The 27,945-nt window shown below is 38.8% G+C and overlaps 3 protein-coding genes across 5 annotated transcripts; 2 read left to right on the top strand and 1 right to left on the bottom strand.

Moving 5' to 3' along the window:
* Nucleotides 1-13,289: 13,289 nt before the first annotated feature.
* On the bottom strand, nucleotides 13,290-15,523 carry LOC144700532 (FCS-Like Zinc finger 10). 3 transcript variants are annotated; one of them, XM_078571943.1, is made up of 3 exons: nucleotides 15,483-15,523; nucleotides 13,619-14,157; nucleotides 13,290-13,553 (listed from the first exon to the last, which is right to left on the bottom strand). In XM_078571943.1, exons 2-3 carry the CDS (start codon nucleotides 14,128-14,130, stop codon nucleotides 13,439-13,441), a joined length of 627 nt encoding a protein of 208 aa, XP_078428069.1. In that variant the 5' UTR covers nucleotides 14,131-14,157; nucleotides 15,483-15,523; the 3' UTR covers nucleotides 13,290-13,438. The 3 variants fall into 3 exon arrangements, with proteins under 3 accessions (XP_078428069.1, XP_078428071.1, XP_078428070.1); XM_078571945.1 differs by having other exon boundaries at nucleotides 13,619-14,162; nucleotides 15,483-15,501; XM_078571944.1 differs by lacking the exon at nucleotides 15,483-15,523 and adding an exon at nucleotides 15,053-15,136.
* Nucleotides 15,524-16,258: 735 nt separating this feature from the next.
* KAT3 (potassium channel protein) lies at nucleotides 16,259-24,790 on the top strand. The gene is made up of 13 exons (XM_078571941.1): nucleotides 16,259-16,698; nucleotides 19,216-19,431; nucleotides 19,512-19,673; nucleotides 20,261-20,318; nucleotides 20,385-20,702; nucleotides 20,763-21,002; nucleotides 21,777-21,875; nucleotides 21,968-22,000; nucleotides 23,654-23,839; nucleotides 23,922-23,999; nucleotides 24,082-24,139; nucleotides 24,237-24,383; nucleotides 24,495-24,790. The coding sequence occupies exons 1-13, from the start codon at nucleotides 16,514-16,516 to the stop codon at nucleotides 24,596-24,598; spliced, it is 1,884 nt and encodes a 627-aa protein (XP_078428067.1). The 5' UTR covers nucleotides 16,259-16,513; the 3' UTR covers nucleotides 24,599-24,790.
* A 1,428-nt stretch (nucleotides 24,791-26,218) lies between these two features.
* Nucleotides 26,219-26,795, top strand: MBF1C (multiprotein bridging factor 1C). Its single transcript, XM_078571942.1, has one exon. The coding sequence runs from the start codon at nucleotides 26,276-26,278 to the stop codon at nucleotides 26,729-26,731; it is 456 nt and encodes a 151-aa protein (XP_078428068.1). The 5' UTR covers nucleotides 26,219-26,275; the 3' UTR covers nucleotides 26,732-26,795.
* Nucleotides 26,796-27,945: the final 1,150 nt, after the last annotated feature.

The following is a 27,945-nucleotide window of genomic DNA, read 5'->3' as shown; positions in this document are numbered from 1 at the left end:
CCTATGTATAGATAACATTCGGCCATAGACGCCTTCATCACTCTGACGAGGTTCGAGAGGCCACCATCACCGTCACCCGATCGACACCGTACAAGCTTGGAGCTCAACGCCTCCCTCGAGTCGGAGCCTGCATGTATGACGTGTAAGGCATTCAACGCATCGTAGTTACATCCACCCGTTAGGGTTTTAGATCCGTCGGATGACAACACCATCGACGTTCGATACCATCATCATTTATCAGTATCGAGCCATCATACAAGGTACCGACCGGTCGACGTCTCTGACGACGTCCGGCATCATTGGCACCCTACAGGCTAGAAACATAACCTATCGATTGGGTTAAATCGATCATGTTTTATTTAATGTATATGTTGACATAGTTAATTAATAATGTTGGTCAACAATTGTTACTGGGCCACTAAAGTTATTAACTAGAATGATACATGGGCCTAAAGGATCACACACAAGGTCATAAGGGCGTTGGTGGATATATTTTGCTTTTAGGGGTTTTGAGAAAAACTTTAAGTGAAATATAAAGAGGGAAAAGGCTCTCGTGTCAAGCACCAAGGCCATCCAGACTTGAGAGCCTCTCCCTTTCTCCACTCTCTTCTCCACTCATCCAAGGAGAGTGTCTTCATGGTGAGAAGATCATCTAGATTTTCAAGAATAGTTAAGGAAGAAGACATGGAGATCCAAGCGTCGAGTGATCGTGTAGATACTTATAGAGGTCGGACACATGAATGTCTTCCGAATGATTTCAGAGCGGCAAAGTCAAGGGTGGAACGAGTTCCCCAAAAGGTACATTCAATGTTTGATTTTAAAGATCGATTATGAATCGATCAACACGCTTTCGTATCAATGGAATCGTGTTTTCCACGGACGAACAAAAGCACATGGCCCAACAGAAAGCACCATCAAATCCCAGAGTTCGATCAAGTCAAATCCATTTGTCTAGTCAAAAACATTCACCAATATATGGTTTTAGGTTTTCGGTCTATGTTTGATTTAATTAAACATTTCCTATAAGAGTTTATGTATCAAACTAGAGTGTGACTCTGAACTAAACGTTTTTATATCTCTGATTAAGTATCTAAAAAGTTTTATCTCAAAATTTTATGACTAGTAACTTGACAAGTAGATCTTGGGGTTCTGATTTGGGTCAACCACACACTATTTAAATGGATGGTTTAGATAGGAACCTATAGATCTAACAAGTATTTACCACATAATATGTTTTTTAAAACTTATATTTCCAATGAAATTTATTTCATATTTGTTTGATGAGTATTCAATAAGGTAGATCTTTTACATTAGACAAAGGTCTACAACCATAAAATTTTGTTTATCTTAACATGTTATTATTTTATAACAAATTTTATCCTGATGTGAACAGTTTCACCTAACCATGTGAACTTAAGAGGTTCGCGAGAAGTTTCATGAATGCCCTCTAGAAGTTTGAGCATGTTAAGAAGAACAAAATGGTAAAAATTTCATCGTAGAGTTACTTTATTCAAAATATGTCCATTTGAGGCTGCCACACGCCTTTTTAAAAAGGACACTCTCTTTCCATTTATGCCCCTGACTTGGACGAGATAAAACATCACTTTTTAGGGTAATATTGAGATTCAACCTCTTCAACCTGCAAAAAGAAGAAGGGAGCGAAGAAAATAATTCCCCATTGTAAAGAAGGCTACTTGTTGTTTCCATTGAGCAAGTATGTAAAGAGAAGGAATAAATGAGGAGGTTATTTTTTTATTGGTATGCCCATTTTTCCCTTGTTTTTGTGTGTTTGATATGCATGAAGTCAGAGGAGGAGGTCGGATGAGAGAAGATCATGAGGTGAGAAGATCAATACAACAAGGAGAAGAGGATGCAAGTGATAAGCCGAAAATAGGGGTGAAAATTACGCAATTTTTTTAGCCCTTGTCGTTGTGAATTTTTCGCTTATGCAATAAAATTTATAAAACTCTACTTAATATGTATACTGATAAGTATGAGTGTCGTCCAAGGGAGGCAAGTAGGAATTTCAATTGATTTTATTTTTGGTGTTTTAGATCCTAATTAGAGTGAATTTGATCTTCAATGAGGATCAAGTCACCCTAATTAGGTGAGAATTTAGAGAGGGGGATAGAAGAGATGAGAAGACTAGAAGAATTAAGGGCTCTAAATTTCCTTCTTTGATCCTAATTAAAGGATCCAAGAAGTCATTTAGAGAGGTTGAAAGAGGGTTCTTAAAATGAGTTGGGTTGAGTTTTGCAGATTGATAATTCAGAACTAAAATGGGGAAATTAAGAATTCTAAGAATTAAAACTAAATTTTTTAGAATTTTCTTTTGTAATGCAATTGAATGCCCAGGTAAAATTTCTCAATTTCTCCTCTCAATCCTAATCAGGGCTTGTACATGCCGCTCAAGCCAAGCGATTTAGAAGTTCAGACTAGAATGGAGATGAAGAAACAAACAACTTAACCTATTTCATTCAAAATGCACAAAAGTTTGAATACAATGAAAGAAAAAAATACCAAAACTGTTGATCCGGGCTGGGACTCCTCTCTGTCTTGCAGCTGTGATGAAGCACCCTCCATAATGAGCTCCCCCTCTCGAAATTTAGCTTTTATACTTAGGTTATATGGTAAAAATCACCATTTTACCCCCGTTTAGTATTTAATATTTATCTATCAATGTAGGCTAGATCTGAATGATCCAACCATACAGATAGAAAGAGGGGATCAAGACAAACAAATCCATAAAAAAATCATCTCAATCGGACTTCAGGATCAAAAGTTATTAATAAATCAATTTTAAACCAATTTAATCCATTGGATTTAAAATTGATTTATTTATTAGTTTCGTTTTTAAACACGCAATGACGTGTCGCTCTCTCATTGGCTGGCGCATTTTGAATCCTCCTTTTTGCAGAAAAGTCCTTAAAAAGCCTGGAATTGCTTTTGGACGCCGCCCAAAAGTAATTGCGTATATGCCCCTGGTGCACTCTCTCTCCTCCGATTTCTCCTAAAACATTAAAAATATATATTAAAAATTGCAATAAAACCCTGTAAATTTTTAAATTGGATCTTTACGCCTGCAATGGCGACCGACAGCTGTTTTCAGGGTCTTTTTGCAACGAAAGTTTGCAAAAAGGCCCTTGAAAGTTTGAAAATAATAAAATACTTCTTTTTCTATTATAAATATGCCCTTTTTTAATAGAATAAATGCATTTCTTCTTGAAATAAATCCCAGAAAATTCCTAAAAATTTGTAAAAAATTCTAGAAAATTCTAGAAAATTCTAGAAAATTCCCTGATTCATTCCCATGTTGATAAATGTCGAAATAAAATTTTTAATGTGCCATTTTCATCCAAAAATAATTATTTTGAGCTTCAAAAAATCCTTAAAAATTCATATAATTAACAGAAAATTAGGGAAAATCAGAAATTACTTGAAAGCATTATTTTCATGTAAATATATGATAACAACCCAATTTTAAGTCTTTTAAATGCATAAATCATGCTAATAACATGAAATAAAGACCAAAATTAGGGTGTTATCAGCAAGCATTCAAGGTACACATCTACCACGTGCACGGTTCCTAACCCATCTACTCGACATAATGATAGATTATAAATGAAATTTTGTGGACTGGAAAAAAGGAGGAAACATAATTAAAAATCATTAAGGGAGTGATCATTTGGGAGAAGTTAAGGTTTGTGCCATTAACAAAATTTGTTGGATAGACGAGTCCACTTGAGAAAGATTTATCATGGGAATATTGAGGCATTGGCTATTAGAAAGAATAAACTTGTGGGTTGATTTTAAAAAGATTATTCGAGAAGTTTTTTCATAGGAAATCAAATCTAATTTGAATCTAGTGTGAGAAGCTTGTTGATGGTTCAACGAATAGGAGACTTTGTAAATGAAACTTTGAGGATTCATATTGATACTGGTGAGAGGGAGTTCTATAGATTTAAATAGAGGAATTAATTAGTATATATTTCAGGAAGATTTGGCGAAAATATTTCAGGACCTTATCATATTAGATTGTGTGTGATTTTTTAGCAAGATCTGTTATATTTAATGTGGGATAAATGGATCAAGATAGTGGACATAATAAAGAGTTATTGAGCCATGTAAAGGAGTATTATTGGGCCTAGGGTGAAGTCAAGAGGAACCTTGTGGAAGGATCACTAAGACTTGCGAAAACTTGATTAAGTTGTTGATGTGGATATTTAAACACATTAAATATTCAATACGAAAATCATTAGGGGAAGTCAAACATCTAGAAAGTAATTCATACTAATATTATTTATAAAATCTTTTATTGTTGTTACTCTATCTATCATCCTAAGAAGGTTTAGGGATATTGTGAGGATTCCCTAAACTAGGCTAAGGGGGCACTTCAGCAACCTCTGTGGTTGACACCAAGGTTTGGTAACCTCATTCACTTTTTGAAAAAGGGGGCCAAGTGAGTGACCTGAGTGATCTGAAGAAGAGGTGGAGGAGAAAAGTTCAGAAAAAAACATTTAACACTTTAAAATTTGCAGAGTATTGTTTCTCTCCAATCTAATGCACCATATTCATTTTTAATTATATGACATAATATATTTTCAATGAGTATCTTACTGAAATGAACAGTTCATGATATTTTATGGGGTGGTGTAATACTGAAAAAAACTAATGGTAAATATAGCAGGGGATTAATTTAAATATTTGAATGCATGTTCAGAGATAAATCTGATATAAATGTACGATAATAATGCACATTATCAGTCACTAATAGTTGGACTGTAGATATGAGAGTAAATGTATAAATACATGTACCACAATGCATTACCCATATAACATGTAAGTTTCCTTCTCTTCACGATTTCGTGAAACAAAATTAAAACTTACAAGTCTTGGGTGAAATTGAACAATCCCCCCTTTTATTATGTGAAGTCCTCAAATTAATAAGTACACATGTTGTTACTCGAGGATCATAGCCAGTGGAGGATTTTTTCACCATATGAATTCTCATTTGAATATAAGTCCACACTGTTGGGTTATAGTGGCCTTGAGATTGACGAGCAACACAAAACGATACGCAACGGAAGACTCTTTGCGAATCGAACGACATCAACAAAACCATTAAAACGGCGTACCTTTACACGAATCTAATTCGTGATTTCTTCGATCCCGGAGCGAGACGAGTCGAGCTCCTCAAGTGTGCAGCCTCTAGATGTATTCACACGATCCTCGGCACGTTGGATCTCCTCCTTCTCGTAGACGAGCCCCGTTCGATCTCCATCGGCGTCGTTACTTTGTCCCGATCACATCAGGGGTGGAGAGGGGTGTGGGGAGAGTGGAGAAGAAGGGGAAGGCCCTTGAACAATTCTGACCTGGGCGAATTTCGTTCAGGGCCTTCCCCTATTTATACTAAGTGGGTATTTTTCATAAAACCCCCAAAACTTAAGTATATCTTCCAACGTCCAAAAGACCATTTGCGTGTGACCCTCTAGGCCCATGTATCAGTCTAGTTAACGACTCCAGCGGCCCAATAACCTTTATTGGCCTTCCAAATTAATTAACTATATCATCATATAGATTAATTAAAGTCGGATCGATTTAACCCAATCGATAGGTCGAGACTCCGACACGTGGGGTGCCAAGCTACACCTCGTGTCCTAGAAGATACAAAGGAGTGTGTATCGACTCACTCGTGGAACCTGTTCGTCATCGGTTATCGTGTATGTATAATCCCTCATCCACTTGATGCTCCTTGGATGACTTAGGGTATGGTCAACTGTCAAACCCTAATCGATCATCCGAGTTAGTACTGATGCATTCAGAAATCATCGGAGAACTCTTCTCCGATATTTCACTGCCTTGGCCAAGGACTTCATCGCATCATCTTCCTTGAGCTGTCACCTCTTATACCGAGGGTGGACGATCCCATCTTGACCACTCAATCGCCTTCGTGTACTTCTTGATGCACCAGAACTAAGACCGTTTAGAATCCCATGTTAGAGACTTGTTGGCCATAGCCAAAGTACAACCGTCTGTCCACAAGACGTCTTTGGTGTCTCAGGTCTAAGGACCACTTACACAACCGTGACGTGAATCAACCTGATTGACAGTTCGATATAATACCATTCAGGGATTCGTACGGATAAATTCTGTGAACTCTTTCCACTAAAGAGCACCCACTATCTATCCTTAGTGTAGGCACACTAATGGCTACGGGACCGACCATACTCATCATATGAGTGAGGCTAGATAGTGCTATTCTATCCGTATACTTTTATGTCCTTCTCATGTATCCTTTGAATAGGAATGTTTATAACACATGCTTAAAGACGAGTGATCTCCGTATTACGATCTCATAGTAATTCACTAAGTCCGATCATGTATTCATGGACTTCATTATACACATCACACGTGCACTATAATGAATATGTTCTATTAATGAATATGGAATGAGATGTGGATTGTGTGATTGGCTTGCCGGCCACATATATTTCCATCACACACATCAACTTGTCATTGTTCCTGTTTGGATATCACAAATTTACAATGACAAATGACTATAACAGGAAGTGATGGTATCTCTTGATTTCTACATGGTAATTTTATGTTCACCTTGATTTTAATTCTCTAAATTTCAACCTAAATTTATGGATCAGTGATGTATATGATATTTATAAATTTTCACATTAGTGTGATTCATTAAACATATGCAGCAATATTTATATTATAATTTATCATTTAATAAATTATATTATCTTTATTGAATAAACTTATATAAAAATTAAATCTATAAAATTACTGTTGTAAGCTGGTTGAGAAAAACTCAGATTCTAGACCCACATTTAAGTTTACTATGCCTTCAAACCTTTCTTGTCTCAATATTTTCAGTTTGTATTTGGCATATTGTTTTTCTTGTATTAATTCCCTTGTTTTGAATGACAACATTGGCATTGGGACACATGTGCGTAACATAAATCATATTCCCAATGTATAGAGTTCTACGCCAGTCATCATGATAACTCCAAATTTTAGTGTTTTATATTTTTATTTTAATTTTGACTCAGCAAAAAAATTATGAGAGTTTTAAAATAAATTGTCTATAAATAAAGTAGGTTAAGAGGTCCATCCAACCAGAGGTATATATTTTATTCCACAATTTTTCTTAAGCTTGGAAATAAAATACTTGTGACAGGTGAAAATATACTTTTAGGGATTTTATTGAAATTTTGCAATCTTTTATGTTTTCATAAAATTTATTTTAAAGTATAAATGGGATAAAACTTTCTGAAATATGTATTACTATTTTTCCAAATGCCATTCCATGCTGCAACAGATGGAGAAAGTGAAGAAATAGTCAGTAATATGATGGGAATAAAATTTGGACCTGAAATGATTAATTTTGAATGAATTTTAGGATAATAAAATAGAGATATAGATGAAGGTTCATAGAGAGAAACAAGAGGAAAGAAAGAGAAAGTGAAGACTTAGTAAATGAGACTCCGGGAATGAAGAGGGACACAGATGGGAAACAATAAGAAAATGTAGATCTAAGCTCCTAAAACCTTAACCATTTTCTCTTGACCCCTTAGTCCATTATCTCAAGAATGGATCCTTATATTCTGCCAGGATCAGCCATTTTTGAATTGAAATAAGAGAAGAGATTGAATGAAAACATCAGAAAACTCACATCTAGATGGTTAAACAATCTGGATCCTATAGAGCCTTGTACTGATGGCCACTCTTTTATTGGATCATGTCTAGAACGAGGGAAAATAGAATTAAAATAGAGTTTTTAACTATAAGGGATAACTGCTTAAAAAACCCCTCCTATGTTTTCTATTATCTTTCGTTGCCATTTGTTGCCTCTTTTTTTCATTGCTTGATGGCTAAGCGTTCAAATATTTTTTTCCTGCGATAGCTCTTTGATTTGGCCCCTTTAAGCCCATTTGGCTAATAAATTATTGCCTATAAATGCTCCAGGTCATTGATAATTTTCTCATATAATTCGTATTAAATTCTACCAGCATGGAAATATGAAATAATAAAACTATTTAAGTGACATGAAGTCAAGTAGAGTTATTTAAGCATTGACTTATCTTGCTTCAACCCTCACTTGAAGAAAAAGAAAAGTAGAAGAATGGAAGCCCTAAAATCAAGAAAAAGCAGAGGGAAAAAAGATTGTGGGGGGGTTTTTGTAATGAAAATAGTTGTTTTGTCCATTTTATAATCCTGATTTTTATTTTGAAAAGCAGGGTTGGTAATATTTTCTTAAGGTGGACACCATCATATCCGTTATACCTAATTTCCCTCCAAAACTTATGGTATGTCATTCTTACAATATATTTTTAAAATAATAAAATCAGATACAAAATAAAAAATATTACAGCATAATGTAATTTACTTTTGGCATAATATATAACATACCGAGATTAATTTTATGAAATAGTCATGGAAGGTAAACATGAAATATAAAAAAAGTAGATGATTTGAACCAGAAAATTAGTAAACTAATCATACAGCCTAACCTTACCTCATATTTAAATTTTCACCTTAATTAATATGTAACGAATATAGGGCGAGAAAGTGACTGATCCACGAGGAGGCATATATTTAATTGCTGATTCTTAGATGATACAATTAATTTATACAATTATATGAGTGAACTTCATGATATTAACCAATAACTAGTATTTATATTATTTTTAGTATTTTATAAAATTTTTATTTAAATAAATTAATAAATTACTCTATGGGCGTTTAGTAGTGGTTAAAGTTATGTGCATGTGATATTGGATCATAAAGTACAAACAAACCCATGTTGATGGTGGCATTTAGATATTAACGACATGCATTTGTGTGCATAGGCTGCATGTGCGTAAGCTTGTGTTAGTTGCCCTTGCTACTCATGTTTGGGGTACATTCAAAGGTAGGTGCATGGCATGGAGGAGAAGAGGAGAAGAGGAGAAATTTAAAAAGGGTAACAATGTTAGATTTTTAGGGAGTTAAATGTGTTGGATTCTAGTGGCCTAGATATGGATGAAGACGAGGATTCCATGCAATGGAAGAAAAATAACAGAATAAAACGACATCGATAAAACCATTAATTTGATGTACCTTTGCACGGATCGCATCTGTGATTTCACGAGTCCCGAAGTGAGACAAGTTGATCTGCTCAAGTGTGCAAGCTCTAGACGTATCCACACTGTCCTCGACACGTCAAATTTTCTCCTTCTCGTTGACGAGCCCCCTTTAATCTCCGTCACCGTCGTTATGTCATCTTGATCGCATTAAAAATGTAGAGGGGGTGTGGGGAGAAGGGAGAAGAAGGGGAAGGCTCCTGAACAATTCTGGACGGCGTGAATTTTGTTCAAGGCCTTCCCCTATTTATACTGTGGGTATTTTTCATAAAACCCCCAAAACTTAAGTATATCTTCCGATATTTAAAAGACCTTTTGCGTGTGATCCTCTAGGCCCATGTATCACTCTAGTTAATGACTCGAGCGGCCTAATAACCTTTATTGGCCATCCAAATTAATTAACTATATCATCATATATATTAATTAATGTCGTATCAATTTAACCCAGTCGATAGGATAAGTCTCCATCACGTGGGATGCCAAGCTATACCTCGTGCTCTATAATATACAAAGGAGTGTGTATCGACTCACTCGTGGAACTTGTTTGTCATCGGTTATCGTGTACGTATAGTCCCTCATCCACTTGACACTCCTCGGACGACTTTGGCTATGGTCAACTGTCAAACCCTAATCGGTCATTCGAGTTAGTACTGATGCGTTCAAAAATCATCAGAGAACTTTTCTCCGATATTTCCCTACCTTGGCCAAGGACTGCATTGCGTCACCTTCCTTGAGCTATCACCTCTTATATCAAGGGTGGACAATCCCATCTTGACCCCTCAATTGTCTTCGTGAACTTATTGATGCACTCGAATTAGAACCATTTGGAATCCCATGATTAGAGACACGTAGGTCATAGTCAAAGTACAATTGTTTGTCCTCCTCAAGACATCTTTGGTGTCTCAGGTCTAAGGACGTCTTACACAACGGTGACGTAAATTAACATGATTGAGAATTCAATGTAATACCATTAAGAGATTCGTACAGATCAATTTAGTGAACTCTTTCTATGAAAGAGCACCCACTATCTATCCTTATTGTCTCCTTACTAATGGCTACGGGACCGACTATAGTCGTCATATGAGTGAGGCTAAATAGTGCTATTCTATTTGGATACTTTAATGTCCTTCTCGAGTATCCTTCAAGTAAGAATATTTAGAACACATGCTTAAAGGCTTGTGAACTTCATATTACGATCTCATCATAAATCTCTAGGTTGGATCATGTATTCATAGAATTAATTATAAGAATCACACATGCAGTATAATGATATATTATAACCATATTTATTATCACTATCTACTATCTATTATAATGATATTTATTTTATTATAATTTATCTCCATCTCAACTAACATTTTCTTCTCTTTCAACCCCATATTATATATATATCTCATCCCCCTATCAAATTTCAAATAATACTGATACTTAATAATCATTATGTCTTGAGACGATATGTACTCGTGTCTAGCCAAATTTACTTCAGTACATGATTATATTTTATTGACGAAACTCAAAAACACCAAAGAAAATTTTAAACCCTAAAAATTGGGCTTATAAATACACATTTAGATTAATTAATTATGGATTTGATTTAATAGACAAAGCTAATTAATGAAAATTTCCACCAATAGGGTGAGAAGTAATAGCTCATGCTCTAAAAATTATATAGTTGTGTTATATGGCCTTGCTCTAGAATAAACAAATTAGATTTTTTCAGCAGAAGACTGATACCAAAATTGAACTATATTAATAAAGTGAACGATCGAATCACTTGGACACGAAACCTATTCATGATTTCTTGGATCCTTGAGTGAGACATGACGAACTGCTTAACTGTGCAACCTTTAGAAATATCCGCATGATCCTTGGCACCTCACATATCCTCTTTCACCTTGAAGAGAACATTTATGCTCCATCATTGCCATTATGCTCCCTCAATCGCATCTAGGATAGGGATAATCACTGGGGATATTTTTCTCCATATTATTTAACTATATCATCAAAATTAGTTAACAATGGATTTATGTAATCCAATCGATGGATCGAGTCTCGAGTGCCAGTCTACATGTCCTTCTCTAAAAGATACAAAGGACTGTGCATGTGTAGTCCCTCATTCACTTGACGCTTTTAGGATGACTTATAGTGTGGTCAAGAGTAAAACCCTAATTGGAAATCTGAGTTTGTACCAATGTGTTATGAAGTCATTGAAGAACTCTTCAATCATATTCCACTACCTTGATCAAGTGCTTCATCACATCATCTTTCTTGATCTGTCCCCTTATATACCACAGGTATACAATCCCATCATGGCCACTCAATTATCTTCATGAACTTTTTGATACATCTGAACTAAGTTTAGAATTCCATCATTATGAACTAGTAGGTCATAGTCAAAGTACAACCGTTCATCCATAAGACGTCTTTGGCATGTCAGGTCTAAGGATTGCTTGCATAATTATGATGTGAGTTAACTTGATTGACATTTTGGTATAATATCATTCGTAGGCTTGTACATATCAACTAACTAAAATCCTTTTGCTAAATAGCACCCCCTATCTATCCTTGGTGTTTCCACACAAATGGCTACAAGATTTCCTATACTCATCATATGAGCGAGAGTGTATCCTGATACAATGATGTCCTTCTTGGGTATCCTTTGAATACAAATATTTAGAACACATGCCGAAAGTCTAGTGATCTTGATATATGATCTTGACATAATTCACTTAGTATGATTATGCATTCACAGACTTCATTAAAAATTACATATATTAGCATCACGAGTAGTGATTTAACACTGACCAATGATTTTGGTTAGTACTGATGCTTAATGGGGATAGTTAATAGATAAGTATACGTGTTTTATGTTTATTTGAATTTAAATGATGATATGTGTTTTATGAATCTTAAAAAGATTATTATTTACTACTCAAATGATGATATATGTATCAGGCTTAAAATGATAAATTCTATTTTAAAATATATTCTGACTTTTCTGGATTTTGGATATTTTTATGGATCTTCTTGGAATCATATCCTTAATCAATATAGTTTTCTTAGTTCAGATACACTTTGAAAAAAAGCTGACATTTAAGTTCAAAATATATTATTTTTAAGCCAAAAAATATATATTTCTAATATATATGAATTGAACATATTCTATGGATTAATTTAATATATTTTATCATTTTTTTCCAGGTTGCCAAAATTTTATTGCCACAATGGCAATTTGAAGAGAGAAAATGAGAGGGCTAGGAGTGATCCGACTTAAGTTTGTGATACTTGATGATGTAGAAAGAATTTTGAGCTTAACTTTAGAGCATAGGTTAGCCTTTTAAATTTCAAGATCCCTTAAGCCTTCTACACATTCTTCATCGACTGAACTTAGAAAGTGAAAGAGAATTGGAGGGTCTCTCCGTTTTCACAAATCTCCTTGATCTTGGCAGAATACAATGATCTTCAACCGAGTCTTCTTGCCTTACTTTCTTGGCTTATTCTCAACATCATCTATATCCATCCACATGCATCCGTATCTAATTAATCAGTCTCATCATGCATTTATATTCATATAATCATTCCATTTCTCTAAATTTAATTATCATCATTCCTATCTTATCATATTCTTAATCAATATCTTACATTTTCTCATCCCCGAATCACAATATAGAAGACATAAATTTGAGGTTCTCAGGGACCTATGGAAAATTTCTTATCCAATATTCATGAATAATAACAAACTTAAACTCTTTCAGGATCAGATGTATACATTAAAAGCTTAGACAATAATAACAATGTAAAGATACTCATTCTAGGAACTGAGCAATTACACATTCCAACATTGTAAAGGTGATGTAATTTTAGATTTAATTTTCAGTTTAGTCATATGGGGCACACTTGATTTTGGACACAAATTTCAGATTTCGAATAAGTTGAACCTAATCCTTCTAGAGGTTAAGCTGATTCATCCTCATAGAGGATAGTGGAGCTCAGACTGGTCGAGGTTCTACCGGCTACTGACTGGTCCCCAGTCCAAAATGGCAAACCCTAGTCAGAAGTATTCAATACCTCTCACTTTACGCAACCGGGATGGTTTTCTACTAAGCTGAAAAGCCTAATAGATGAAAATATAATATAATTACGACAAGGATCTGAAAGCCTAATAGATGAAAATATAATATAATTACGACAAGGATCTAATCATAAACCTCTAAATGGGCCGAAATGATCGGCCATGACCAGCCCACAAAAATAAAAACCCACCACCTCCGTCTTCTTCCTAAAACAGGAAAACAGGAGAGCTACTTACAGAGATCTTCTGGATCGAAGAGAAGAGAAGGAGAAGATCCCATCTCCTTCGCCTGTCCTTCGATCTCTCTCGAGCGGCAGGCCCGGCTGCAGAAGGCGATCTCTCCTCTGCGAAGAAACCAATAAATTCGAGGGTTTTGCGATGCACGAGAGCGGTGTCTCGCGATGCGTACCTGTACATGAACATGTCCTCCCCGGCGAGCTTCTTCTTGCAACAGAAGCACACGCTCAAGAAATCGTCCGCCTCGATGATTCGATCGCCGAAGATGTGCGTTGTTCTTGGATTCGGTCCGCGGGAAATGATGCAGGTGTAGTCTTCCGACCGATCGATCGATCGAGGCGCAGAGAGCCCGCGTTCGATCCGAGATCGGAACGAGACGGCGAAATCGTTGGGCAGAGATTTGGAGGAGACGGCGGGACCGTGGGATTTAGGGCTGGAGATGAAGATCGCGCGTCGGCTGCCGTAGGATCCGAAGACGATGCGAGAAGATCGGCATTCTCGTTCGTTGATCAGACTCAGGCCGACCTTGTCACCGTTCCAGATCGGCGATCCAGGAGATCTTAGCCTGCAGTCGAGCGGGGATTTGGGGCTTCCAGAAGCTTCGGAATCTCCCGTGTTCTTGGATAGCCCTATGAACAAGCTGCAGTGGCCGATCAGCGATCCGCCGCCGCCTTGATTCTGCATTTTCCCTCTCTACGCCGAAGCCTGAATCTGTTCTAGCAGCGCCATGATCGGCCGAGTATAAGAAAAAAATTCAAAAAACTCCACAGAAATACAATGCCGATGATCAGGAAAAGAAGAATGTGGTGAATATGATGATGATCTTTTGGACTAGCGAAGCTGTTGATCGCCATTAGAGGAAAGACAACGATGGATTTATGGCTGGAGAATGGCAATGATCAGCCAGAACATCCATGAAATAAGCGGATAAAAGAAAAATGTTTCAAGAACAAATAGAAATGGAGTGCCGCTGCCCAGGAAAAAGAAGAAGATGAAGGTCTGAACTAGTGACCCTGGCGCAATGATCAGCCAGCACAGCCATGAAATCGCCGGAAAAATGAAAAAAGATTAAAAAAAAAAGCCACAAGGAAAGAGAATGCCTCTGTAAAGGAAGAAGAACATGAAGATCTGAACTAGTGACCCTGGCGACCGCCCAGTGAACAAGTGAAGGATGGATATACGGCTGGAGAAGCATAATGATCGGCCAGAACAATCCAGAAATCACCGGAAAAACGAAAAACATTAGAAAAACCATTCAGATAAACAATGCCGATGCCCAGGAAAAGAAATAGAAGATGATGAAGAAGAGCATGAAGATCTGAACTAGTGTCCCAAGCGATCGCCGGAAGAGGAAATAGAACGATGGATATACTGCTGGAAAAGAGCCATAATGAGCCGGAACGATCAATAAATCGCCACTGCACCGGGAGAAGCACATGAAGATGATTAAGAACATGAAGATCTGAACTATTGACCCAGGCAATCGCCATCAGAGGAAAGAGAACGATGGATATACCGCCGGAGAAGCGCAATAAACAGCCAGAACAGTCAAGAAATCGCCGGAAAAATGAAAATGATTAAAAAAAACCACACGGAGAGAGAATACCACTGCACAGGGAGAAGAACATGAAGATCTGAACTAGCGACACAAGCGATCGCCATCAGAGGAGAGAGAACGACTGCTATACCGCTGGAGAAGCGCGATGATCAGCCAAAACAGCCCAGAAATCACCGGATAAATGGCAAATACAAAAAAAACCACACAGATTGAGAATGCCGCTGCACAGGATGAGCATGAAACTCAAGAAGAAGACGATCATGAACGTGATGATGATGATGATGATGATGATGATGATGATGATGATGATGATGATGATGATGATGATGATGATGATGATGATGATGATGATGATGATGATGATGATGATGATGATGATGATGATGATGATGATGATGATGATGATGATGATGATGATGATGATGATGAACTAGCAGAAGCTGGAGATCGCCATCAGGAGAAGTGAAACGATTGATACCTTGCCGAAGAAGACTTCCTCCTCCCCTCCGGGAACTTGGATGAACGCCAATCAAGTGTTCTGGCCAGTTATTTGTACTACTGTCCAAGCGGTGGTCCCCACTTCCCGTACGGACGTGCCTGTAGAAATTCATTTCCTTCCTAAATACAGATAAAACTGAATAAATTATATTTCTTGTGTTTAAACCCGCCTCTCTTTACTTGACAACTGTCGCTTTCTGCGCTGAAAACTTGGATTTTCCGATAAATGGATAAATCAAGAAATATCGTTTTCAGAAAAGTCCAAAAAAGAGACGTCTAGTTCCGGCCAAAGGAGAAGAGCCAGTCATAATCCACACGTGGCACCGTGTAACGGTTGCTGAATTCTAGCCGTCGGATTCTTCAATGGATCACATCTCGATGCTACACGTGCGGGCTGGGCCGCCAAGGAAGACCTATAACAGCCGTTCGATAAATGTACTCTATAATCTAAGTCGTCCGATGAGTGGGCTCTCTCGGTCACGGGCGCCGAATAAAACAGACGTGTCCTATTGGGCTTTATCGAGAGCAGTTATTCGTTCAATGACTGCGCTGGTCGAGAGGAAGACTTCGCACACGTGTCCTATTGGGCTTTCTGGAGGCCCATTAGTGTAAGAAATAACGAAAATACCCCTTGGAAAATATTTTAAACCGAGACCAATTATTTATACAATAATTAGTGCTTCCGAAGACGAAGACTTTTACCGAGATGAGAAAATTAAACGGAAAAGGACCAGTCGAGTTTGTATTTTTCTTGGGTTCGACGCTCTCCCGTGGCGACTGAAGCTTTTTTATTTAAGATTTCTCGTGACGGTAGCAATCGCGCATGGCGATGGGAGAGGGATGAAGACCCGGCGGGATCGCTCAGCCATCAAACGGGCTCGTTCTTCTCTTGATTTGGGGTGATTAATCTTCGAATGGCGGTTCAGAACGGATTATTTAGTTGAAATTGGCGAGTGGAGGAGGATCGTGGCGAGAAATTGAAGGGCGGGTTGTTCTTCGGAAGAAGAGAAGATGGCGACGATGTCGACGACGGCGAGGCTGCCGGCGGGGTTGTTCATACGGCGAGCTTCGGGCGGCGATGTGAGAAACCTCGCCGCCGTGTCCAGCAGTTTATTGCCGGCCTTTGGAACCGCCGTCGACGACGCTTACCCACCTCTCAAGAAATACCTCATCGCCCCTTATGATCGCCGCTACAGGTAATCCGTCTATCTCTCTCTCTCTCTCTGTATCTCTCTCTCTCTCCTCCTATCTTTGTCTTCATCTCTCTCTCTTTTCCTGTGTCTCGGTATCTCTCTCTCCGTATTTCTCTCTCCTCTTCTTTGTTTCCATGTCTCTCTGTGTCGTGCTATCTCTCTCTCTCTCTCTCTCTCGGTTTCCCTCTCCGTATATCTCTCTCTCTTTTCCTGTGTCTCGGTATCTCTCTCTCCGTATTTCTCTCTCCTCTTATCTTTGTCTCCATCTCTCTCTCTGTCGCGCTGCAATCTCTCTCTCTCTCTCTCGGTTTCTCTCTCCGTATATCTCTCTCCTCCTATCTTTGTCTCCATCTCTCTCTCTTTTCCTGTGTCTCGGTTTCTCTCTCTCCTCTTATCTTTGTCTCCATCTCTCTCTCTTTTCCTGTGTCTCGGTTTCTCTCTCTCCGTATATCTCTCTCCTCTTATCTTTGTCTCCATCTCTCTCTCTGTATCTGTCTATCTCTCTCTCTCTCTCTCGTTTCCGGTCACTCGGTATCTCTCTCTCCGTATTTCTATCTCCCCCTATCTTTGTCTCTCTCTCTCTCTGTATCTCTGTCTCTCTCTCTCTCTCTCTCGTTTCCGGTCACTCGGTATCTCACTCTCCGTATTTCTATCTCCCCCTATCTTTGTCTGTCTCTCTCTCAGTATCTCTGTCTATCTCTCTCTCTCTCTCTCCCTCTCTTTCTTTTCCTGTATCTCGGTATCTCTCTCTCTCCGTATTTCTATCTCCCCCTATCTTTGTCGCCATCTCTCACTACACGCTGTCTATTTCTCTCTTTTCCTGTCTCTTAGTATCTCTTTCCTATCTTTGTCTCCATCTCTCTCTCTGTCTCGCTCTCTCTCTTTTTTCCTCCCGGCGTATCTCTCTCTCCGAATATCTCTCTCCTCCCATCTTTGTTTCCATCTCTCTCTCTCTCTCTGTCTCGCTCTCTATCTGTCTCTTTTCCTCTCTCTGTGTATCTCTCTCCTCCTATCTTTGTCTCCATCTCTCTCTCTGTCTCGCTCTCTATCTGTCTCCTTTCCTCTATCTGTGTAACTCTCTCTCCTCCTATCTTTGTTTCCATCACTCTCGCTGTCTCGCTCTCAATATCTCTCTTTTCCTCTCTCTGTGTATCTCTCTCCTCTTATCTTTGTCGTCATCTCTCTCTCTTTGTCTCGCTGTCTCTCTCTCTCTCTCTGTGTCTCGGTATCTCTCTCTCTCTATTTTTCTCCATCTTTCTCTATCTTGCTGTTTTTCTCTCTCTTTTCCCGTCTCGCAGTATCTCTCTCTCTCTCCATTCCTATCTCCGTCTCTCTCTGCTTCCCATTTCTATCATATTTCTCTATTCCCTATCTTTCTTTCAGTATCATCGTCATCTCTCTCTCTTTCGCCAGCATGATGCATCGCACAATCTACCTCTCTCCATCTGACATTCTCTCTCTTCGCCTGTCTCACAATCTTTCTCTCTAAACATTCGGCCCACTTTCTCTCTCTTCATTTAGACGATCTGTGGGCGAAACCCCGGATCTCAACTCCTGCCCTTTTTTCTCGCTTGGTCTCGCTAGAGAGAGAAAGAAGAGGCTTTGATAACATCCAGGAACGAGTTGAAATCGACCAAAGGTTGAATCTGTCAATGATAAAATAGTTAGTTTTCTTCTCCAACTATGGTTCAGATCGGAGGTATAGAGAGTGAGAAGAGAGAGATATATGTAAAGAGTGAAGATAGAGAACCAGAGAAAGAGACATTGAGAGATACAGATAGGTAGATAGATTGCAGGATGCATATAGGTAGATAGATAGATATAAGAATACATGTAAGTAAATAGATTGATAGATCAGAGAGAGAGAGAGAGGGGGGAGGGAGGGAGAGAGAGACACACACTGAGCGGGAGATGGAGGGAGAGGGAGACAGATAGAGAGGGAGAGAGAGACAGAGAGAGAGAGGGAGGGAGGTAGAGGGAGACAGATAGAGAGGGAGAGAGATAATTGAAGAGAGGGACAAAGAGGGGGAGAGAGAGAAAGAGAGATAGAGAGGGGAGAGAGAGACAGAGATAGAGAGGGGAGAGAGAGTTAGAGAGATAGAGACAGCGGAAGAGAGAGATAGATAGAGAGTGAGAGACAAAAAGATGGAGAGAGAAGAAGCCAGAGAGATAGATGGAGAAGGAGACAGAAAGATAAAGGGAGAAGAAGACAGAGAGATAGAGGGATAAGAAGTCAGAGAGATAGAGGGAGAAGAAGACAGAGATATATAGAGGGTGAGAGACAAAGAGATAGAGAGAAAAAAGACAGACAGAGAGAGAGAGAGATAGAGAGTGAGAGACTACAAATAGATAGAGAAGAAGACAGAGAGATAGAGGGCGGGAGAGAGAGACACAAAGAGATAGAGAGAGAGGAAGACAGAGAGGGAGAGAGAGACAAAAAGATATAGAGAGACACACACGAAGAGATAGAGAGAGAGGTTTGCATAACGAGTTAAACATATTGTTGTGATGATGGTGCAGGTGGTGGCAGTTGTTCCTCGTAGTTCTAGTCGTCTACTCGGCCTGGGCCGCACCGTTTGAACTGGCCTTTCCCAAGGTCAACACGGGGCCCCTCCTCATCTTTGACCTCATCGTTGACTTCTTCTTTGCCATCGATATCGTGGTCACCTTCTTTGTGGCCTATCTGGATAAGGACACATACCTCCTCGTTGAAGATCACATGAAGATTGCCCACAGGTCAGCTAGTTTAAGGGCCCTATCCATTTGATGGACCCCACCCATAAGTCAACGCATTGACTTTGGCATTGACATGTCAGATATGTCTTCAAGATGTGGTTCCCTATGGATGTGGCTTCCACGATCCCCTTCCAGTTCTTCTATCGCCTTTTCACTGGCAGCCACAAAGGCGGCACTGCCTTCGGCTTTCTCAACCTCCTCCGGCTGTGGCGGCTGCGCCGCATCAGTGACCTCTTCTCCAGGTGAGAGTCTGAATAGTCATCCATTTTGTCCAAATCCGTCATTGTCTCTACTGGTTGATAGATGACAGGACTAAAACATTTCCATCATTAGTCATCCATCATCCTATTATGATGAGTGCTGATGGAAAATGATGGATGATCATGGAAATAAAAATAGAGAGAATTGGGAGAGTGTAGAGAGTGAGAGGGAAAGATAGAGAATTAGGAGAGGGAGGCAGTAGGGAAAGAAATAGAACTGGGAGAAAGAGAGAAAAAGAGAGAGCATTGGGATAGGAAGAGAGAATGGGAGATAATTGGGAGAGGGAGATAGTGAGAGGGAGATCTAGAGAGGGAGAAGGTGATGAACAAATTTAGAGAAAGTGAGAGGGAAAGAAAGAAGGTGGTGAGGTGATCAGGAAGATACCCGAGGCAGCAAAGGCCAAATAACTCAACAAGAGTGAGAGGGAGAGAGCTTAAGAGTGGGGTGGGAGTCATTTTCGTCATCCGTTCTATTCTTCGTCACGCAATGGTGACGATGACGACATACGTCATCCGTCATCCATCTTTAACCTGATCTTTTTGAGTCAACGCATCCGTCTTTTGTTCAGGCTGGAGAAGGACATCCGATTCAGCTACTTCTGGACCAGATGCAGCAAGCTGATCTGTGTAAGTAAGACCCATACCAGTTGACCATAAAGTCAACCCATTGACTACAGAAAGTTGACTTTGCAGGTGACGCTATTCTGCGTCCACATGGGGGGTTGTGTGAACTACTGGATTGCGGTGAACAGCCCTGTTGCAGAGGAAACATGGATAGGGAGCATTGTCAATGACTTCAAGGAGAGGAGCATCTGGATGGGATATGTGTACTCCATGTATTGGTCAATGGTGACGATGACCACGACGGGCTATGGCGACATCCACGCAGTCAACACAACAGAGAAGGCCTTCACGGTCGTGTACATGCTGTTCAACGTTGGCCTGTACTCGTACATCATTGGAAACATGACCAATCTCATTGTGCAAGCCGCCAAGAGAACTCTACTGATGGTAAGCGGCGCCACCTGAGTTGACTAGTCAACGATGAGGGTTGACTTTGACTTCATGCAGAGGGACGCGATAAACGAGGTGTCGCGGTTTGGCAGCAAGAATAGGCTGCCGGAAAAGCTGAGAGAGCAAATGATGGCGCATCTGCAGCTCAAGTACAAGACGGAGGAGCTTCAGCAGGAGGGCATATTGGCTGACCTCCCAAAAGCCATAAGATCCAGCATAGCGCAGCATCTCTTCCAGAAAACGTTGGATGCATCTTATCTCCTCAGGGATCTCCCAGAAGACATCATTATCCAGCTGGTAATCCCTCTCTTTTGCCATGCATTTATTGATTCAAGTATGCAGTAGATACATAGATGGGTGGATGGATTAAAATAGATATGATATTTTAATTGATCAATAATTAGAGAGATAAATAAATGGGTAGATGACTATATATATTGATCAAACAATCTTGGTAGATATATTGGTATACTGATGAATAATATCAGATATATTTACATATATCTGGGTAGCTAGATATGTTGAATTGGAAATGATGCACATATACATGTAGATAGCCATAAATAGAAACACATTTATCAATAAATATAGATAGCTTGGTAGATAGGTAAGGAACAATTGATAGACAGACAAAAACAAGGTATGTAGAGTGGTAGATTGATAGGGATATCAATCGGTAATCAGACGAAAAGATCGATGAATTGGTAGATAGGTAGGGTTCTTGATCGATAGCCATGCAGAAAAATATAGATTGATTGAATAAGAAATGATAAATACAAATAGATGTAGATAGATAAATGGATAGAAACTAGTTATAGAGTGATAGATTGACTCAGTAGATAGCTGAGTAGAAAAAAATATAGTATATAGATAGATAGATTAGATAGATAGATAGATAGATAGATAGATAGATAGATAGATAGATAGATAGATAGATAGACTGACCCATATACAGATGGATTTGAATAGGAAATGATGAATGTATGGGAAGACGGACACAGATTTAATAAGATATGATAGTTGGATGAGTGGCTTGATAAATGGTGATGGAGCTTGATTATTTCTGGGCAGGTATCGAAGATGAATGTGGAGTTTTATCCGCCAAAAGTGGACATTATCCTGCAGAACGAGATTCCTACGGACTTCTACATTCTCGTTTCTGGAGCACTGGTGGGTGTTCCATTCAACCTGTCGTATCTACAACATTAAACACCCATTTTTCTTACTTGGTGATTTCTAAACCAATATCATACGTATCACAGGACCTGTTGATCAACAAGAATGGAACCGAGAAGGTCTCTCTCTCTCTCTCTCTCTCTCTCTCTCTCTCTCTTGCACTCTCTCTCTCTCTCTCTCTTCTCACTACCTTTTTCTCTCTCTCTCTGTCTCTCTCTTTCTCTTGCTCTCTCTCTCTCTCTCTCACTTTCTCTCTCTCTCTCGCACTCTCTCTCTCTCTTTCACTATCTCACTCACTTTCTCTCTCTCTCTGTCTCTTGCACTCTCTCTCTCTCTTCTCACTCCCTTTCTCTCTCTCTCTGTCTCTCTCTTTCTCTTGCTCTCTCTCTCTCACTTTCTCTCTCTCTCTCTCGCACTCTCTCTCTCTCTTTCACTATCTCACTCACTTTCTCTCTCTCTGTCTCTTGCACTCTCTCTCTCTCTCTCATGCAATCTCTCTCTATCTCTCTTTCTCTTTCTCGTTCTCTCTCTCACTTCCTCTCTCTCTCTTCTCACTCACTCTCTCTCTCTTTCTCTTGCACTCCCTCTCTCACTGTCTCTCTCTATCTCTCTTTATCTTTCTCTCTCACTTCCTCTCTCTCTTTCTCTTCTCACTAACTCTCTCTCTCTCTCTCTCTCTTTCTCTTTCTCTTTCTCTTGCACGCACTCTCTCTCACTGTCTCTCTCTATCACTCTTTCTCTTTCTCTCTCACTTCCTCTCTTTCTCTCTCTCTCTTCTCTCTCACTTTCTCTCTCTTTCTCTTGCACGCACTCTCTCTCTCCCTCTCTTTCTCACTCACTTTCTCTCTCACTGTCTCTCTCTCTCTCTCTCTTTCGCTTTTACTCTCACTTCTCTCTCTCATCTCACTCACTTTCTCACTCTCTCTCATTCTCTCTCACTGTCTCTCCTTTTATCTCTCTATCTCTTTCCCTTTCTCTATCTCTTTCTCTATCTCTCTCTGTTTCTTTCTCTCTTTATCTTTCTCTCTCTTGCAGTTTCTCAACCTCTCTCTCACTTTCTCTCTCTTTCTCTGTATCTCGTTCTCTTTCACTTTCACTTTTTCTCTCTCTCTTTTCCTCTCATTTTCTCTCTCCCTCTCTCTATCTCTTTCCCTCTCACTTCCTCTCTCTTTCTCTATATCTCTTTCTCTTTCACTTTCACTTTTTCTCTCTCTCTTTTCCTCTCATTTTCTCTCTCCCTCTCTCTATCTCTTTCCCTCTCACTTCCTCTCTCTTTCTCTATATCTCTTTCTCTTTCACTTTCACTTTTTCTCTCTCTCTTTTCCTCTCATTTTCTCTCTCCCTCTCTCTATCTCTTTCCCTCTCACTTTCTCTCTCTCTCTCTCTCTATCTCTTTCACTTTCACTTTTTCTCTCTCTCTTTTCCTCTCATTTTCTCTCTCCCTCTCTCTATCTCTTTCCCTCTCACTTTCTCTCTCTCTCTCTCTCTATCTCTTTCTCTTTCTCTCCTTTTCTCTCTTATTCACTCACTCTCTCTCTCTCTCTCTCTCTCTCTTTCCGTTCCTCTTTCTCTCTCTCTCCCTCTCTCTATCTCTTTCCCTCTCACTTTCTCTCTCCATCTCTCTATCTCTTTCTCTCTCACTTTCTCTTTCTCTCTTTCCGTTCCTCTTTCTCTCTGTCGCTCACACACTTTTTCTCTCTCCCTCTCTCTTTGGATACATGAATATTCGGCCATAGACACCTTGCCATAACACTGATGATCGAAGTCTACAGGTTTTAAAGACACTGGGGGCGACAGAGGTGGCTGGGGAGATAGGCGTGATCTTCAACATTCCGCAACCATTCACGGTGAGGAGCAGGAGGCTCTCCCAGGTCATCAAGATAAGTCACGCCCACTTCACTCAGATCGTCCTGTCCAACATCTCAGACAGGCGAAATATCGTACGCAACTTCCTCCAGGTCTGAAATTTTAATGAACATTTCATCTCCCAACTTTCATCTGATGACCATATTGACGTTAGTTTTTCCCCCCCATTTGTAGTTCCTCCGTGATCTGGAGCCAGAAGTTCTTGATGAGATACCCTTTATTAAGGAATTGCTGGCCGACATGAATGACCAGGTCACCGCCACAATAATTTTTTATCTAGTAAATCTCAACGTGACTAATAAATTTTATTCTTGACTTATTGTAATTTTTTCAGTACATGGATGTGGCAGAAAATTTCACAAATTCTGAGGCCCAAGATAGCAGCATTAAAGGTATTATTATTCAATTTAGTCAGAGATAAAGATAATCAATGGGCTTCATGGACCCTGAATTTTTCTTAAAAAATTGGGATTTTTTAATGTTTTGCAGGACAAGAGTACAATGAAGGTCAGATTCATGGAGATAAACGCATCAGAGTTATCATTCATGGGCATCATCCGGACGAGTCTAAAGGACGGTCGAAGGGCAAGCTCGTCTTTCTTCCAGAGACCATTGACGAGCTCCTCAAGCTCGCAGGTAATGGCATAAATTTTCTTATTTTTTATACATGTTTTATTATTTTTTATTTTTGTCAAGATACTGATAATTATAGTATCACTGATCTTCTGATTTATTTTTATGATGCAGAGACAAAGTTCGGGGTATCTGCTAGGAAAGTTCTCATGGGCAATGGTTCACAGGTGCAGGCGTTGAACGTTCTGAGAGAAAAAGACAAAGTCTACCTGTGTTGAAAGGTCAGTATGTAAAGTTATGATTATACCCTTTTCTGATTTGAAGTAACGTCTCCAAGGCGCAACATGAAAAATTCTGTTATGTTATATATTCATCATTCTATATATAACATTTTTATATATAGTATGATGAATATATATGTTCAAAAGACAATCTCTTAAGTTATGAATACATTTTTTTGTTTATTTAAATTAATGTCTCCAAGACACATTATGAAAAATCTGATATATTATATAAGTAATGATAAATAAATCTGCTGAAAAGTCAATCTGTGAAGTTATGAATATACTCTTTCTGATTTAAATCAATGTATTTGGGGACAACATGAAAAATATGTAATTTATATATTTATCATCTTTATTTGCTCTCACATACAAATATAGATTTATCATACCATACAAATTCAATTTGTTCTCTCCAATCAGATCTACTTTTAGAATTGATGAGAACCAATTGACTTGGTCTCGTTTTTATTTTATAATAAGCTAATATGCATAATACATGTTTTCAGTTTTTCAATGGGTTGATGAGCTCGATTCAAGTATACGTATTGCATATTCGATATCAGAAATCACGATATCCATTAACTTTAAAGCAATAAAGTGCCAATATTGATTTCATATTTCATTGGTAGGGTGGATATCAGAGTAACAATATTGGCAGTCGAATGCCATGGACAATACCAGGATAAAAATGTTTTTAAGCCAATGAGGATAATGATATCATAACTGAACGATTACTGATAATGTAAAGAAGGATTTGACAGAAATATTTTGCCACCGAAGCATATTTGCAACCATAGTATTATGAAGAATGCCTTTATCTAAAAAATTATGAAGTCACATTATATGGGATAAAAAATTGAAATAATAACAATAAATAAATAATAAATTTTGTCTAAGCCCACTACTAAGATCCGACATAAATAACTTGCCAATGATTACTTTGCCATGTCGGTTGGCCGATGCTGTTGTCACCTCTCATTGTTGCCTTGTGCCACAACTGTTATTACTCTCAACCCCACTTGTCTCAAGTTCTCAAATTTCAACAATTCAATAATTTGACATTAAAAATATATAAGTTATTTAAGAGAGTTAAAATTTATATCATCTGATATTTTATATCAAAACATGACAATTAAAATTTGAAACTCTCATGGATAATTCGCTGTTATCCAAATCTGGAACGAGTTTATTAATAGAGTTCAAATCTATGTTTTCTAATTCTGGATATCAAAACACGATAATCAATTCAAAATATGAAACAGATACCATACAAAAATTCCCCCCTATTTGAATCTGTTATCCAATAATGGATTCCTGGATACTTAAATAAATTAGGACCAAATCCATATCGACATCTTATATTTTCGGATCCGATATCTAAACTGTAGCACCCTAGAGTTAACCTTTTCATCTTCATATAATGCCCCACACATAATTGAATAAATTACGTATGAAATAAAGAAAGTCAAATTCAATGAATAAATTTATTCCGAAACCTCATTTTTTTAATCCAATGAGAAAATGCCATGTGGGCGAGTCTCTAGAAACATCCACCGGGCCTGAAAGTTCTGGAAGCATCTCGGCTCCGAACGCCTATAAATAGTCCCGCGGATCAGTTAGAAAATCAGTTTGAAATTTCGGGAGGATCGCGAGCTGAAGAGCGAAAGGGAGATGCCAAGCAGATCGGCAGGCGTGATTTCGCAGGATTGGGAGCCGATCGTGCTCAACAGGCGACGGCAGAGGACGTCCGAGCTTCGAGATCCGAAGGCGGTGAACCAGGCGATTCGAGCGGGGGCCGTGGTCGAGACGGTGAAGAAGCACGACGCTGGATCTAACAAGAAGGCTTCGTCCGCGTTGTCCGGGGCCGTGGTGAACGCGCGGAAGCTGGACGAGCAGACGGAGCCGGTCGCCTTGGATCGAGTGCCGGCGGAGGTGCGATTGGCGATCCAGAAGGCGCGGATTGCTAAGAAGTTGAGCCAGGTGGATCTCGCCAAGGCCATCTGCGAGAAGCCGCAGGTCGTTCAGGAGTATGAGAGCGGCAAGGCGGTGCCGAATCAAGCGGTGCTCTCGAAGATGGAGAGGATCTTGGAGGTCAAGCTACGAGGCAAGGGGATCGCCAAAGCCTGATATGTTGATTTGAGTGCTTGATGATGACTCTGTTTCATAATGAAGTCGTGTTTTATAACTTGAATCGGTAACCAAATCTGGCTAACTCTGAAAATCTGATTTCAATTTCTTAATTTTTAGTTACAAATAAAGCTTATGGACCGTCATGTCCCTCTTTAAATAATTTATGTTTAATGGTTTACTGGAGTTGAGTCCTAACACTTGTAATAATCAAGGCTTCGCTTGAATCAAGGAGAAATATATTGTTCAGCCTGGATTTCCATAACACATATCTCCCCGTTAAAAAGTACTCCATGTTATGAGTTACATTCTTCACATCAATGTCTTGATATTTCCAAATCTGTAAACTAAAAAAAATCTTTAAGGCATTGATCCATCTGTGAAGCATGAACAAACTAAAGAAATTCCTCTGAGATGACAAAGTATTCATAAAAAACATAAAATATATCACGATTAAATGGATAAATAAATTCTGAAAATACGTAAATAAATTTTAAAAATAATAGTTGAGTTAACTTCCCTTTGACTTGTTTCCCTTCATCCTCAACATCCCAAAATTTTATACGCAATATTATAAATATAGTTTCTGAAGATAATGTCATGTTTTAAAAATAATGATCCCTCATCTTTCCGAAAGAAACACACTAATGCAGATGATCACATAGAGAGGAAGTACTTTGACAATAAGAGAAGGCATGGGTATTTTTAAAACCATTTCACCACCATTTGAGTGGATTATCACAAGAAATAATACTAATTTCCTTAAAACAATTTCCACTTGAGTAATGGTATTTTTCATTTCACTTCTATATTTTTTTCCTGATCCCATCAATGCAAGCATCCCTTTTGCGCAGTTGGCATTTACAGAATACACACCTTTGATTATTTACTGATCAGTTAAGGTTGACGGGGTGGGAATTCTGTCAAGGGTTTGAACTACAATATGCATTTTAATTTTTGTTCTCATAAAAAATGAAAAATTCAAGACTTGCTCTTGGGTATAACACTTTTACAATGGGGAACATCAGATATGTCTTCAAGTGAAGTTTGTATTTCAAGAAACTTCCCATTTACTCCAATGCACACACTTTTGACGACCTTTCTGAGTCTCTGTTTATTGGTACTAACCTTGAAGAGTATTTTTCTAAATAATTGCAACTTTAAATGGACCTAGTGCTGTCGTAACATTTGAATTTGAAATAATTTCAATAACA

Source organism: Wolffia australiana, chromosome 3, assembly GCF_029677425.1.
Source record: "Wolffia australiana isolate 7733 chromosome 3, ASM2967742v1".
NCBI lineage: Eukaryota > Viridiplantae > Streptophyta > Magnoliopsida > Alismatales > Araceae > Wolffia > Wolffia australiana.
Note: the sequence above shows the minus strand (reverse complement) of the source record. Positions and strands in the feature narration are given on the sequence as shown.